The 17,242-nt window shown below is 36.8% G+C and overlaps 1 protein-coding gene across 2 annotated transcripts in view; it reads left to right on the forward strand.

Annotated features, from left to right (window-relative positions):
* Positions 1-17,242, forward strand: part of sptb (spectrin, beta, erythrocytic) — a 108,436-nt gene that overhangs the window by 70,255 nt on the left and 20,939 nt on the right. For both annotated transcript variants that reach the window (XM_030126930.1, XM_030126929.1), the window contains 9 exons: positions 1,329-1,459; positions 2,438-2,642; positions 5,630-5,853; positions 7,402-7,552; positions 9,485-9,729; positions 12,402-12,540; positions 12,895-12,979; positions 14,504-14,700; positions 15,774-15,856. In XM_030126930.1, the coding sequence (XP_029982790.1) occupies positions 1,329-1,459; positions 2,438-2,642; positions 5,630-5,853; positions 7,402-7,552; positions 9,485-9,729; positions 12,402-12,540; positions 12,895-12,979; positions 14,504-14,700; positions 15,774-15,856 (1,460 nt within the window). The remainder of the gene's footprint in view (positions 1-1,328; positions 1,460-2,437; positions 2,643-5,629; positions 5,854-7,401; positions 7,553-9,484; positions 9,730-12,401; positions 12,541-12,894; positions 12,980-14,503; positions 14,701-15,773; positions 15,857-17,242) is intronic.

The following is a 17,242-nucleotide window of genomic DNA, read 5'->3' on the forward strand; positions in this document are numbered from 1 at the left end:
TTTGTAGCAGCATCTAGTGGCTGACAGTGGTACTGCACTTTAATATCCTTCAACATGTGCTTCATTTTCACGCTGTGGGCCTTGATTTAACCCTTTCATGCATGAATTATGAGAACCCTAGTGACTGAGAGGGTTTTTATTCCTCTTTAGGCATGAAAAAAAAAAACCCAATGTGATAGATTTTTTTTAACTGAACCTTTTTTTTTAATGAAATTACAAAAATGTCCACTCATCTGGGCAACATGTGTTTAATTTTGTCTTGTGAGGATGTGATATTATAATGTTCTGTATTGATCTATAATGTCTTGTATTGTTCTGTTTTGTTCTGTACTGTTCTGTATTGTTCTGTTTTGTTCTATAATGTTCTGTATGGTTTTGTTTTGGTGTAGTGAAATGTTGTGATGGGCTGTGTGTGGTGTGAGGGGTTGGAGTTTTAAAAGCAATGCTTCTTCCATCCCCTTTTCAAACCATGTGTTGTCCAGTCGTCATCTGTTAAGTCTATAAATGTGGTAGCAGGTTTGAAATAAACATGTGAAATAAAATGAATTTTTGAAGCAAAGAAACATAAATTTAAAACACAATATCAGAAAGTGATGAACTGTGTGAAAACTACGAAATAAAAACATTTTTGATGCGGCTAATCTGATGTTTTCTCACATTGTATCATTTTCCAATATTAGTTCTTACTCACTTCATGGAGATAATACACAAAAAATCCTTTTTGTTTAAAAAAAACTGTTACTTACAGTTTAATAACAATTGGCAATTGGTTTACACTCAATCATGTTAGTGCAGATCAGGTTTTACTAAGAACATAAAGTTACAATAATGGTCTGAATTACAGTTTACGGGATGGTGCATAAGTGTCCACTGTGTTGGCTGATATGGAACTAAAACAACCAAACCCATGAATATACAAGAGAACAGCTGGAGAAGAACTGTCCACTGGAGTGACCACTGTGCATGAAAGGGTTAAACATGGCCAATGAAGTAGACAGATTAAGTCAGGGAAGTGGAAACAGAACATGTCTCAGAAACACATCTTAATATCTAATTCCAAAATAAGTCATGTCATGTTGTGAAAATACCAAGTAGCACTTCATGCATTAATGTGATTACATGGTTCGGTTTTTCTGCACTTAGGTGGACACGCTTTTCATAAGTGGCACCCGCTATCAAGATCCTGTTTGAAGTCGTTTGCTTCACTTTGATGTTTTACTTCGTGTCTTTTTTGCCCATAATTTCCCTGTTTTTTCAGCTTCTCCTGCTCTTTGTTCGTCTCCTCTTATGGCCCAGAATTACCGTGTCTTGTTTTCGGTCTCTCGCAGGATGAGCAAAGTGCAATGCTGATGCTGAAGAGACACATGATCCTGAAGCAGGCGGTGGATGACTATGCCAACTCCATCCAGAAGCTGGCTGACCGGGCCCAGAAGATGTTTGCAGAGGACCATCCAGATGGGTCTGTGCTTTCAGAAAATGATGTGCACGCTGAAAACATGACATCTGAACACACTGCGAGGATGTTCATTTGCTCATGTTTCATCCAGTCTGTTATGGTTTAGGGCACAGGTGTCAAACATGCGTCCCGGGGGCCAAATCCGGCCCGCCAAAGGGTCCAATTTGGCCCGCGGGATGAATTTGTGAAATGCAAAAATTACACTGAAGATATTAACAATCAATGGTGTCAAAATCATTTTAATTCAGGTTCCACATACAGACACATACAGTCTGATTAGATTTCCAGTGGGTCAGAACCAGTAAAATATGATCAGAATAACCTATAAATAATGACAACCCCGAATTTTCTCTTTGTTTTTTTGGTGTAAAAAAGTAAAATTACATGAAAATGTTTACATTAACAAACTATTACAAAAAATGTGAAAAACCTGAACAAATATGAACAAACGGAAATGTCTTCAGAAAAGTACATTTAATTTTACCAATATTCTGCCTGTTACTAAATGTTTTGTGTGAGTGTAACGCACATGTGTAAATGATAAACTGATAAAAACGAGCCAGAATATTGTTAAAATGTTAAAATTGCATTTGTTTTTCTTATGACAATTCAAGCTGTTCATGTTGTTCAGATTTTTAAGGAAACTTTGTAGATGTAAACCTGATCATAATATAATTTTACTTTTTTTTTTTTTTACTGGTATTATTTTACTGGTTCAGCCCACTGCAGATCAAACTGGGCTGAATGTGGAACTGAACTGAAATGAGTTTGACAGCCCTGGTTTAGGGTGATAAGGATGATAAGCAGGTAAATTGTGATTACTCCTTTTTTTTTTATAATCGCACACCTCATCTAAAGCAAACTTCAGTCCAATCGTGTTGCCCTTTTCTGATTTCTTGCATCCTCCCTGCATCATCCTTAACCTCTCTCTCTCTCTCTCTCTCTCTCTCTCTCTCTGTCTCTGTCTCTGTCTGTCTGTAGTGAGGACATCATCCGGCGCCAGGGTCAGGTGGATAAGCAGTATGCAGGCCTGAGGGAACTGGCAGAGGAGCGCAGGAAGAAGCTGGATCACACCTACCACCACTTCCTGCTGAGCCGAGAGGTGGAGGACTTAGAGCAGTGGATCGCAGAGAGAGACGTGGTGGCCTCTTCTCAGGAGATGGGCCAGGACCTGGACCACGTCACGGTATGCACACACGCACAACTGAACGGTGGGAATCAGCAGTCTTCAAAATAACAGCTCTATCAGGGGGCAGCAAACTGATTAAAGCACAGGTGTCAAACATGGGTCCCGGGGGCCTAAACCGGCCTGCGAGATGAATTTACAAAGTGCAAGTTAAGGCATCAAACTCAAAAATAATATTATAATAACCTATAAATAATGACAACACCAATTTTTTCTCTTTGATTAAGTGCAAAAAACATTAAATTATGAAAATATTTGCATTAAGAAACTATCCTTTAACAATAAAATGTGAATAACTGGAAAAGTCTACAGAAAATTCAGTGCAATTTTAACAATTTTCTGCCTGTTATTAAATGTTTTGTGCCTTTGTAGATCTGCTCTGTAATGTGCATGTATAAATGATAAGTCGAGGCAGAATATTGTTAAAATTGTACTTATATTTCTTGACAAATTTAATTTTTTCAGGTTATTCACATCCTTTTTGTTTGGATAGTTTGTAAATGTAAATATTGGCATAATTGAAAGTTATTTTTTGCACTAAAACAATTTGTAGTTGTCATTATTTATTGCCTACCATGCTATTATTTTACTGGTCCGGCCCACTTTAGATTAAATTGGGTTGATGTAGAACCTGAAAGAAAATTAGTTTGACAGCCCTGGAGCCCTGAAGTCTTCACATGAGCTTACAAACGAACACCCACTAAGATTGTGTCTAAATTCTATCAGGGTGTACAAAAATGTAATGATGTGAGTTCATTTTACATTAAATCAAAATGGGAATCAGAATTGAATATTACTCTGTCTGAAGGTGAGTGGCATTCTATGAGTAAAACACAGCAAACATCCATCGGTTCTAAAGGTTGGCCAGAATTTGGCTGGAAAAACCTCATTCGCTTTTTTATTACACCAAATGTGAAAAGCAAACAATTAGGAAAACAGCAGCGATGCTGGAGGTGGTCACATGAATGCCAACCACTCACATATCTGCTGGACTTGCGTAAAAATGCAAATGTTTTGGAATTATGTTGTTCAGACAATGGAGAATATTTCAAATTATTAAATTCCAATGGACCCCCAGACTATCTACCTGGGTCTAATACCTGATGATGGAATTAAGAGAGAAGACACTTACTGATTTAAAATTTTAATTCTTGCTGCAAAAAGGTAGTCACAAGGAACTGGTTAAAAGTGACCCTCTACAGCCACAACAATGGCTGGACATTATAGAGGAAATATATACCACGGAAAAATTAACATTTCATCTGAGGATTAGGATGGGACCAGGTTCAAGGACAGTAATTCTGGATATCAGATCAGGTACAGAAAAGCAGTCGAACGCATCAGGAACAGCATCCCCCCTTGTATTGTGAGTTTCTTTTTTTGTTGTTGTTGTTGTTGTTTCTGCACTGTAAAAGTAATTTAAAATATTGAAATAAAAAGTGAAAAAAATAAAAATAACAGCTCATTTCTGTCCGTGTGCTGATTTCTGGAAATCAGTCACACTCACAAAAATAAATGAATCAAAAACCCCCTCCCCTGTACAATTAGTGTATACAGTATTCCAAGGTATATAAATCTACCACTTCATTTATACATACTTACATACTTTTAACTATGTGTATATGTAACATAAGATGCCTTGTGATGCCTGTGTAAAGTTTTTTTTAAATAATAGTCCAAATGTCTTAATGTGACTTGTGAAGCCATCACAAATGTGATTCAACACTTTTGCTTTGTAAAGTTAACATACTCTGGGTTTAAAAAAACATATGTGGCAGGAGTGTATTGACAACATATTGGTAAAGGAAGTACTATGATATATTTCCTTATCGATATTTTGTCCTGTCCTTATCCATATCATAATATCATAATAAAGAGTAGTAACACAATGTAACAGTAGACCAGACATTATACCAGGGCTGTCAAACTCATTTTAGTTCAGTTCCACATTCAGTCTAATATGATCTAAAGTGGGCTGGACCAGTAAAAGAATATAAATAATAGGATAAGGACTTTTGAGTGAAAAAAGTAAATTCCGTAATGAAAATGTTTACATCTACGAATTGTACTTGAACATAACACGAACAACTATGAACAACCTGAAAATTCTTTAGTAAAATAAGTACAATTTTAACAATGTTACACCTTAGTTTAACATTTATACATGTGAATCACAACTTACAGATCACAGTGGATCTACAAATACATAAAACATTAAATAACAGGGAGAATATTATTAAAACTCCTCATACTTCTCTTCAGAAATTTCAGATATTCACATTTTTTGTTAAAGGATAGTCTGTAAATGTGAACATTTTTGTGTAATTTTACTTCTTTTTACACTAAAACAAAGAGACAAATGTAAAGTCTTCATTATTTATAGGTTATTATGATAGTATTTTACTGGTCTGATCCACTTTAGACTGAATTGACCTAAAATGATTTTAACATCCTTGATTGTTCATATCTTCAGTGTAATTTCTGTATTTCACAAATTCATGTTTGACACCTGTGCATTATACTGCAGTGGAGCTGCACATGACAACACATTTCTGTGGTGATATAGTACAAATGTCTACAGCTGTTACAGATAACTGTCTTTCAGAAGACTGTTTAGTTGTAATGTGTGCTCACTGACAAGACCCTCTACGTTTGAAAGAACAGAAAAATCAAAAGCCAATTTTTTTTGTAAACAGCAGTAAGTGAGCTGTTTGTTCGGGGAAACCTCCAGAGGAGAGGATGATTTGCTCATTTTGTGCTTTAGCTGTTTTTGGTATAAAGCGATCACAGACCATCTGCTTCAGTGTACACTTGAGCAGACACGATGGAATGCAGTTAACGTAATATCACATTACATGATTTCTTGGGTATTTAAGTACAAAACAGTTTTGTCATGGGCTTAGAACTTTCAAATTCAGCAAATCCTCGTTCTGTTATCGCCTGTTATTTGCAAACACGTCTCATTTTCCCTCTGTAATTTGGAACAGCTTCTACGGGATAAGTTCAGGGAGTTCGCACGGGAGACGGGGATGGCGGGTCAGGAGCGAGTGGACGTGGTCAACCAGACGATAGATGAGCTGATCGAATCTGGCCACAGCGAGGCGGCCACCATGGCGGAGTGGAAGGACAGCATCAATGAGAGCTGGGCCGACCTGCTGGAGCTCATCGACACCCGCGCTCAGCTCCTCACCGCCTCGTATGAACTGCTCAAGTAAGGACAACACTACTGACCAATAGGGCTGTAAGAAAATATGGGTTCTGCAATATATCGTGATATTTCATTTCATGATACTGTATCGATATTAAACAGTACCGTATGGATATTTTAGGTATTTATTCAAATGCAGATATTGTGGAGGTTCATTTTTGTTTTTTTGTTTTTCTTTATTACCTCCGCCAACGTGGTTCTATTTTTGTCGACGTTGGTTTGTTTGTTTGTCTGTCTGCAAGATAACTCAAAAAGTTATGGACGGATTTGGATGAAAATTTCAGGAAATGTTGATACTGGCACAAGGAACAAATGATTAAATTTTGGTGGTGATTGGGGGGGGCGGGGGGGGACACGGGGGCCCACTGATCTGCCTTGGTGGAGGTCTGCGCTCTCCAAGTGCTTCTAGTTGTTTATATTTTGTTTATTAGTATTTCACACTCTTTTATTCAGTAATGTTTGTTCCTTTGTTTGGATTGAACTCAAATACTGTTCTGATGTTAGTTGTGAACTAATAGAATATGAACATTTGAACAGGATCTGAAACTGGAATGTCTGTAAAACAGAATTTCAGTTTGAACACAGGAACATTTTGTGATATAGCATTAGATCCTGTTGGGATCAAATAAAAATGTGTTTAGTATTTGTGCAGATTTATGCTGTAATTCAATTCTTCAAGGAAATAATCTTTAAAAAATAAACAAACAAACAAAAAAAACAATAAAAAAAATTGTCTTTTTAACAGTATCGTGATATATTGTATCATGGTCCTAGTATTGTGATTTGATTTGATAATTATGACAATTATCATTATTATCGTGATATTGTTGAAATTGTGCTCAAAATGTTCAAAAAGTACTAATACACACACTGATATAATTTAACCAAGTTGTATTTTAAAAAAACAAATAAATAAATAAATAAATAAAATAAAATAAAATAAAATAATAGTCCCAATGTCCCTTCTGTTGCAGAAACATTCAAATATTAACCCTTAGTGGTCTGAGCCTAGTTTGTCCGTTTTTCAGTCCTTTTGATTTTGCCTTTATATAGTATATAAACAAATGTTTACTATACCCATGTTTGGGATCTGTTTTTTCAGCACAACTTCATCTATATCATCTGTCTATTATTTTTTCACTTTAACCTACTATAAAAACACAAAAGGACAAAAAACACACAAAAAAATATATAAAATCCGATTTGAAAAATGTATATAATTTATTGCATAAATAACACAGATGCTTAACGAACCTTTTCAAAGACTTTAAAAGTGAATATTGGTTCCACATATTAAGTATGTACAATTAAAACTGTAATAAATTAAAACTATATTCAAATATTTGACACAAAAGCAGATCTTTACATAGGCGTTTTCTGCAGTAATCAAACACAGTTATCATAATAATTAGAATTTAATTGGTAATACTAACCGTCTGCGATTTTACTGCGGTTTATCATTATGCCGGTAATCATTCCATCCCTATTTGAAAGATACATTTAATGATAATCCCATGAGTCTGACAGATCCGTGTCTATTTTATTTTCAAGGTACTTTGATGATGGGAAGGACCTGGTGGCTCAGATCTATGAGAAGCAGAAGGAGCTGCCCGACGACGTGGGAGAGGACTTCAGCAAAGCCGAGTCCTTCCACAGAATGCACGCCGCCTTTGAGAGAGACATCACCGCTCTAGGCAAACAGGTAGAGCCACGCAGGGGATAAGCCCTTTTACACACCGACCAATGAAACAAGGCAGCAGCCCAGAGGCAAACCTGGATGAGCCATATGTGGAGGGGACACAGGTCACCATTCTATTTGGAGCTACCGTGAAAAGTGTTCTCTAGGGCTGACAAGGACAAATAGTTGTCTGTTTTGAGGACTTCTTAAATTTGTATAAGCTGACCAGTTCTGCGGTGCAAAAGAGGGATCCTCAGCCAAAAACTAAACATATGTAATCACAGCAGTAGCATAATTAGGCAATGAGATTCATGTGATATTGACATGATTATACGATGTAGGTGTGGGCTCAACAAACAGTTCTCATCTGTAAACCTCATTTACTTCATTCACTGTTAATTCTTTCTTTGATTTGTCAGTTTCATGTCTAACTAGAAGCACTCGGAGAGCGCAGACCTCCGCCAAGGTTGATCAGTGGGCCCCCCACCTCCGATCACCCCCAAAAGTTAATCATTTCTTCCTTATCCCATTTCCAACAAACCCTGAAAATTTCATCAAAATCTGTCCATAACTTTTTGAGTTATGTTGCACACTAACGGACAGACAAACAAACAAACCCTGGCAAAAACATAACCTCCTTGGCGGAGGTAATAAAATGTTGCAGTGATGTGTAAGATACATAGGCCAGCAAAAGTTTTCACATACACATGCTATTCCCAATCCAGTATTTATGAAAATAGAGCTTCCACTGTCAAATAATATCAGTTGTCTGTGCACAAATGGATTAGCATTATTTCAACACACTTCTATGCATTTATGACAACTTTTTTTTTTTTGGACAAGAATGGACACTCATTTGACCCCCTAAGGAAATTTTAGCTGATAAGCAAATTATGATTTGTGATGACTTAAGTTTATCATTTCAGATATTCCTGATTTTTGTGCTTTCGTTTGGAAAAAATCTGCTAAATTGTGTTTTTAAATAAATTTTGTGGCAGGGAACCATTTTGTGAAGCAGTTTTTGGTTTGCTTCTTTGTTAAACTTTCTTTTTGGCCAGCAGTGTTTTTGGCTTTTTCGTCTATATATGTCATAGAAAATGTTTTCTCTCCTCTCTTATTAAGTCAGTTTCCAGATTTTCTTTTGGGTCACAGAGCATTATTTCAACATACTTCTATGCATTTACGGCAATTTTTTTTTTGGGACAAAAATGGACACTCATTTGACCCCTAAGGAAATTTTAGCCAATAATAATAATAATAATAATAATAATAATAACTTTATTTGTATAGCACCTTTAAAAACAAAGTTTACAAAGTGCTTGGACAGAGGGCACAACAGCAGGATACACAAAGCAAGTAAAAACACTAAAACAGAAGCAACACAATTAGAGAGATGTATGAACAAATTGATAATCAAACAGGATCAAATTTAAAAGTTAAAATTAAAATTAAAAGTTAAAAAGGGACAGACATCACATAAAAGCAAGTCTATAAAAATGTGTTTTAAGAAGTGATTTAAAAGCTGCCACTGATTCCACAGCCTTATCTCCTCGGGCAGGCCGTTCCAAAGTCGAGGGGCCCTGATGGAAAATGCCCGCTCACCTTTTGATTTAAGCCTCGACTTTGGAACAGCCAGGAGCCCTCTGCCCCCCCGAGGATCTAAGGCTGCGTGCTGGCTCGTAGTCAACTAGTATTTCTTCTATATAACTTGGGGCCAGACCCATTCGGGCTTTAAAAGTGATCAGTAAAATCTTAAAATCAATTCTAAAACACACAGGGAGCCAGTGAAGGGATGCAAGGATAGGAGTGATATGATGTTGTCTGTTAAAACCAGTGAGAAGCCAATATATATAAATGAATGAAATACTTAAACACCATATTGTCCCTCATTCTCGTTTCTCTTTTTAATTTTGTAATCCCTGTAAATGATAGAGTTCCCGCTGTTTCCATGTTCAGGTTCAGCAGTTCCAGGAGACGGCTTCACGGCTTCATGCCCAGTACGCAGGTGACCAAGCGACTGCCATCCAGGCCACCGAGCGAGAGGTGGCTGAGGCCTGGAAGGGTCTGTTAGACGCCTGCGACGGCCGCAGGGCCCGGCTGGTGGACACGGCAGAGAAGTTCCGCTTCTTCACCATGGTCCGAGACCTGATGGCCTGGATGGAGAGCATCATCCAGCAGATCGAGACTCAGGAGAAACCCAGGTGACAGTTCAGTTCTGTTTCTGAAAACTGCAGCTGAATCTGCCCAGTACTTGGCCTGGTGGCAGGTGACATGTATAGTGTCTGATCAGCCAGTCACTGACAGAAACTCACTGCATTTAGGCTATTTTTAATAACATTTGGATGTTTCATGTCAAATAGAATACTTGGAAAATATATAGTCAAAATACCATAAGTATCCCATTGGGCCTGCAGCTATATTTACCAAGATCTGTGGTGTTCCATTTTTTAGAACCAAATACTGTAACTAATAATAGTGAGAAATTAAGAAACACATGCAATGATCTGAAAAAAAAATTGAAATTAGTCAAGTATTTGTGGTAGAGGATTTTGAAATAGATGTTTTCACTAAATTTTTCAAGAAAAATACTTGACACAAATTGGAAGAGCCTTGGTAAGTTGGCATTGAACAACTCTGTACACAGTTTACTGATGTGGAAGGAACTTAGGTCTAAGATATAAAGATGTAGTCTGATGACACCACCCAGAGAAACAGGTTTCGGAAATTCATGCATAAACGAACCCAGTAAAAGGTGCACAGGTTCCTTTACTAATAAATTCAAGCCAGAGTTTGTATTTAACCCTTTCATGCATGAATAATGAGAACTTTAGTCAATATTTTTTTCTTGACTGTTTTTATTCCTTTTTAGGCATGAAAAAAACAATGCAATTGATTTTTTTTTTTTTTTTATGAACCTATTTTTCATGGAGTTACAAAAATGTCCACTCAGCTGGACATCATACGTTTAATTTTTGAAGCAAAGAAACATGTATTTAAAACTCATCAGAGAGTGATATACCGTGTAAAAACTATGAAATAAAAACATATCTAATGCCGCTAATCTGATGTTTTCTCACATTTTATCATACTCTAATACTAATTATTACTCAATTCATGGAGATAATATCCTTCTGAGACCCAGGAAATTGACAATTTTAGCTCTTTTACATTAAAAATTGTCTTGATTGGAAACTGCATAATGCAACAGTTTTTTTCCACATTTTAAAAATTATTTTTATTTATTGATTTATTTTTTTAATGGAATGTCCTTTGCAATGGACAGTATTTTTTAAGTTAAACTGTCAAACTTTTGTCCCCTACAGAGGACAAAATGCATTGCTCGGTGTCAGGAGGATGTGCCAAAAAAAAAAAAAAAAAACAACTTTTTGCTTCAGAAAACTGTTAATTACAGTCTAATAACAATTAGCAATTAATTTACACTAAGCCATGTTACTTCAGATCAGGTTTATCAAGAGCAACAACGTTACAATAATTATATGAATTGTAGTGTATGGGATGGTGCATAATAATAATAATGGATTGGATTTATATAGCGCCTTTCTAGACACCCAAAGCGCTTTACATTATTGACCCATTATTCATTCGCGCTCACATTCTCCCTCTGGTGGTCATAAACTACATCTGTAGCCACAGCTGCCCTGGGGCAGACTGACAGAAGTCCACTAAGCATAAGCATAAGCATAAGTGTCCACTGTGTTGGCTGATCTGGAACTAAAACAACAAAACCCATGAATAAACAATAGAACAGCTGGAGAAGAACTGTCCACTGTAGAGACCACTGTGCATGAAAGGGTTAAATCAACATCCATCTAATGTCCTTGAATGCACATCACAGAGGATGGTGTCCCATCCAGCACCCGTCTGTTTCTGCTTACTAGCCTCCTCTCAGTTCCTTATTTTTTACCTCCTTGGCTCCTTCACTCCTTGATTTTTCCAGTCATTTGTTAGCATTAGCCATTAACCTGCACTCTGCAACCAAATATGAGCCCTAAATAAAACCAGGAAGTCCCATCGAGATTAGAAATCTTATTTGCAAGGCTGATCTGGTCAACGTAGCAGCCATACAAGTAGATCAGGGCTGTCAAACTCATGTTAGGTCAGTTCCACATTCAACTAAATTTGATCTACAGTGGACCGAACCAGTAAAATAATAACATAAGTATATATAAATAATGTCAACTCCAAACTTTCCTCTGTGTGTTAGTGTGAAAAGGTAATATTACATTATGAAAATGTTTACATCTAGAAACTGTCCTTTAAAACCATGTGAATAACATGAACAAACTGAAAAAATATGTGCAATTTTAACAATATTATGCTTCAGTTTATTATTTACAGACATAATATTGTTAAAATTGTACTTATTTCTCTTAAGACATTTTGGTTTATTCATATTTGTTCAGGTTATTCACAGTTTTTGCAAAATTATACTTTGTTTTTATGTAAATACATGAACATATTTACATTTACAAAGAGAAAAATTTGGAGTTGTGAGTATTTATAGGTTATTACCATAGTATTTTAGTGATCCAACCCACTTTAGATCATACTGGTCTGAATGTGGAACCTGATTGTTAGTATCTTAGTGTAATTTTTGCATTTCACACATTCATCCCCAGGGCCGGACTGGACCCTTTGGCGGGCCAGATTTGGCCCCCGGGCCACATGTTTGACACCTGTGAAGTAGATAATCTGTGTGCTCCTTCGTCTTCATCATTATTTTCTGTATGAGGCTGTGAAACCAGAGCCGGGTCATCACTGCTGCAGTTCCAGTCCTTAACCAACAGAGGTAGACGCACATCATGCATTCCACACCTGTAATCACTTAACATCTTCTCTTCCTCTGCTCCAGGGACGTTTCATCGGTGGAGCTCCTGCAGAAGTACCATCAGGGGATCCGCTCCGAGATCGAGGCCAGGGGGGCTAAATTCACCGACTGCATAGACCTGGGCAAGGCCCTGCTGATGCGAAAGCACCGAGACTCTGCCGAGGTGAGGCTTCAGCTCCTTTTCATCCTTCCAGCCGGGCCTCAAATTACTGCTTTCATTAGATTTAATTAGTTTTCTGGGAGTGATTGTTCTTGTCTGGTACAATGGAACCAATGGGATTGCCCCAATAGAAAAAAAATTCCACTCATCTTAAATTCATCAGGGAAACTATAAAGTAAACACTAATTAGAAATGGAAAAGCCAAAAGAATTTAAATGAGCAATTGACCCCGGCCTGAATTTAACGTTCGGTTAATTACTTGAACACACAAATTCTTGGAGGATAATAGCCAGTCTGGGCGCTGGGTCGTTTAATAATGCCGGTATGTAACTGCCACCGTATAACTGCATGTGTCAGATCAAAGAGAAGCTGGTGCAGCTGATGGAGAAGAGGAAGGAGATGATGTTCAAGTGGGATGACAGATGGGACTGGCTCCGGCTCTGTGAGTAGAAACCACTTCAACCCTGACATGTACTCCTCTGACCTACATACTTCCACCCACTAGTGTGTGACACAGGATAAGTGACATGAGAACTCCTATCCATTCATCAAAAAGCTCCAAGAAGCATGTTTCATTTTTGCAATTTTAGATATAGTCAACAGGAAAAAATTAGATGATCTCTGACCTCTGTATCTGTATAAAGAAATAATTATGAGCACCTGTATTTTAAGTCAAAGCTCATGTATTTATTTTATGAATTTTAGCTCTGGAATAATAACATCTATGGAAAATGCGTTTATGTAAGTCAGTCTGAAAGGAAATGCTGATTTTTATAATGTATGCCTTAATTTTCCCATAAAAGGACCACTTTAGGTAAAAAAAACAATGCATCAGAAGTGGTTGTTACATATTTCTTCCATCTACAGGGTGGGGAAGCAAAATTTACAATGAACATTTAGTTGTTTTTTCTCAGCAGACACTACGTCAATTGTTTTGAAACCAAACATATATTGATGTCATAATCATACCTAACACTATTATCCATACCTTTTCAGACACTTTTGCCCATATGAGTAATCAGGAAAGCAAACGTCAAAGAGTGTGTGATTTGCTGAATGCACTCGTCACACCAAAGGAGATTTCAAAAATAGTTGGAGTGTCCATAAAGACTGTTTATAATGGAAAGAAGAGAATGACTATGAGCAAAACTATTACCAGAAAGTCTGGAAGATACTATTAAAGAAGAATGGGAGAAGTTGTCACCTGAATATTTGAGGAACACTTGCGCAAGTTTCAGGAAGCGTGTGAAGGCAGTTATTGAGAAAGAAGGAGGACACATAGAATAAAAACATTTTCTATTATGTACATTTTCTTGTGGCAAATAAATTCTCATGACTTTCAATAAACTAATTGGTCATACACTGTCTTTCAATCCCTGCCTCAAGATATTGTAAATTTTGCTTCCCCACCCTGTATAATATAGAATTGGCTTTTTGTATATTTTAGTGTATATATATATATATATATATATATATATATATATATATATAATTAGTATTTCTTAGTATTTTCTTTAGTTTTGTATTTTGTCAATATTTTTCAGGTATAATTTGTGTGATATTTGTATACACTCTATACCAGGGGTGTCAAACATGCGTCCCAGGGGCCAGTCTCTTACAAAAGGTTATCATTACCAAGAGTATATTTTTCTTGTTAAAAGTGTCATCCAGTTAATTTTATTTTTACAGGCAAACAAAAAAAAACAACACCATGCATTCAATATTGCCTAGTCAAAATAATAACATAATAGTTGAAAGTACTACACTGTCCATTGTTGGTGTGTGTTTTGATCCTTAAATAAATGTGTCCTCATAAAGTGAGTATGTGAACAGAAAATAGTTTTCAAAAAGCTACAACTGGTTCACACAATGGCTGCCAGTTCCATCTTGGTACATTCTCAGATTCTTAAACTCCTGTTCCCACATGGTACAAACAGTCGTACTAACCTGTTTTGGTGGTGCCCAGTGCTGGAGGTGTGTCAGTTTGCGCGGGACGCCTCGGTGGCGGAAGCCTGGCTCATCGCTCAGGAGCCCTACGTGACCAGCAGAGACCTGGGACACACGGTGGACGAGGTGGAGAAACTCATCAAGAGACACGAGGCCTTCGAAAAGTCCACGGCCACGTGGGAGGAGCGCTTCTCTGCACTAGAACGCCTCACTACGGTACCACACACATTCAGATATTTATATGAGTATTTAACCCTATCATGCATGAATTATGAGAACCTTAGTCAATATTTTTTACTTGAGTGTTTTTATTCCTCTTTAGGCATGAAAAAAACAATGCAATTGAAATTTTTTTTATTAACCTATTTTCCATGGAGTTACAAAAATGTCCACTCAGCTGGACACCATACGTTTAATTTTTGAAGCAAAAAAACATGTATTTAAAACTCATCAGAGAGTGATATACCGTATAAAAACTATGAAATAAAAACATTTTTAATGCTGCTAATCTGATGTTTTTTCACATTTTATCATACTCTAATATTAATTATTACCCATTTCATGGAGATAATATCCTCCTGGAAATTGACAATTTTAGCTTTTTTACACTAAAAAAATTGTCTTGTTTGGAAACTGCATAATGCAATAGTTTTTTTCAGATACATTTTTAAAATCATTTTTATTTATTGATTGATTTTTTAATGGAATGTCCTTTGCAGTGGACAGCATTTATGTTAAACTGTCAAACTTTTGTCCCCTACAGAGGACAAAATACATTGCTGGGTGTCAGGAGGATATGCAAAAAAACAAAACAAAAACTTTTTGTTTCAGAAAACTGTTAATTAGAGTCTAATAACATTTAACAACTGATTTACACTCAAACATGGTACTGCAGATCAGGTTTATCAAGAGCAGCAACGTTACAGTAATGGTCTGAATGTCAGTGTATTATTATGGGATGGTGCGTAAGTGTCCACTGTGTTGGCTGATCTGGAACTAAAACAACCAAACCCATGAATAAATAAGAGAACAGCTGGAGAAGAACTGTCCACTGGAGTGACCACTGTGCATGAAAGGGTTAAATAATAACAAAGATGAATAATTACAGACGCTGAAAAACACAGAATAAATGCTATGGTTTGTCAGAAACATACTGAAGAAAACCATAGTTGAAAAAGAAAAGTTTGGGGTATATTTTTACTGAACCAGGTTGAACGGTGTCAGATTGTGGCTTTACACTGGAGCTGTAATGGATCAAGTATTGATTTGGGTGGACTGCTGTGTTCCAGCTGGAGCTGTTGGAGCTGAGGAATCAGCAGCAGGAGATGGAGCAGATCATTAAAGACGAGCAGCGCTCAGATAAGGACAGCAGGTACACACACTCACAAATACTATTACATTACATTAGAACACAGGTGTCAAACATGCGTCCCGGGGGCCAAATCCAGCCCGCCAAAGGGTCCGGTCCGGCCCTGGGGTTGAATTTGTGAAATGCAAAAATTATACTAAGATATTAACAGTTCTTTTAGTTCAGGTTCCACATTCAGACTAATTCAATCTCCAGTGGGTCAGACCAGTAAAATACTATCATAATAATCTATAAATACTCACAACTCCACATTTCTCTCTTTGTAAATGTAAATATTTTTTATGTATTTACACTAAAACACAGGTGTCAAACATGCGTCCCAGGGCCCAAATCCGGCCCACCACAGGGTCCAGTCCGGCCCTGGGGATGAATTTGTGAAATGCAAAAATTACACTGAAGATATTGAGTCATAATAACGTATAAATACTCACAACTCCAAATTTTTCTCTTTGTAAATGTAAATATTTTCATGTATTTATACTAAAATAAAGTATAATTTCTCAAAAAAAATATCTGAATAACCTGAACAAATATGAACAACCAGAAATGTCTTAAGAGAAGTAAGTGCAATTTTAATAATATTCCACCTGTTACAAAACGTTTAGTGTGTTTGTAGATCCACTGTGATCTGTAAGTTATAATGTACATGTGGAAATGATAAACTGAGGCAGAATATTGGTAAAATTACACTTTTTTTTCAGTTTGTTCATATTATTCAGTGTTTGAGAGGATAGTTTGTAGATGTAAACATCTTCATAATGTAATTTTATTTTTTTCACTCTAAAACAGAGAAAAGTTTGGAGTTGACATTATTTATATATTATTAAATTGGTTCGGTCCACTGCAGATCAAATTTAGCTGAATGTGGAACTGAACATGAGTTTGACAGCCCTGCATTGGATTATCTGAGTCTGCAAATTGGAAACTCAGATATTTTATTATTGTGACACAATATTGGTATTGTTGGATTTGATTGAGCCGGTGCAGTGTGTATTGGACTTGTAGCTGTGGCTTATGTGCAGACCTGGTCCTTGAATAAAAGGCAGAACGACTGACCATGAACAAACACAGACGAATAAGTTTGAGTGACAAATGCAAGACGTCAATATCTGTGTAGATGAAAGGAGGTGGTGGGAAAGGTAGATTAAAAAAATGCTTTTCAAGACGAATGGGACAGAATCTGCAGACAACAATAAACAACAACAAGCTCCCCCTCCGGAAGGGAATTCAGCTGGAAGAACTTGACTGGATTCTTTTTTACCCCAGTACACAAAGCTAAGTCCTCTGACCAGTCTGCATGTTGGAGGTCCTGTGGAAGTACGGTGGAAAACCACTTCCATATCTTCTGGGATTGTCCCTCGGTGGCTCCATTTTGGAGACGTGTCCATG

This window comes from Sphaeramia orbicularis, chromosome 22 (assembly GCF_902148855.1).
Source record: "Sphaeramia orbicularis chromosome 22, fSphaOr1.1, whole genome shotgun sequence".
In the NCBI taxonomy this organism is placed as follows: Eukaryota; Metazoa; Chordata; class Actinopteri; order Kurtiformes; family Apogonidae; genus Sphaeramia; species Sphaeramia orbicularis.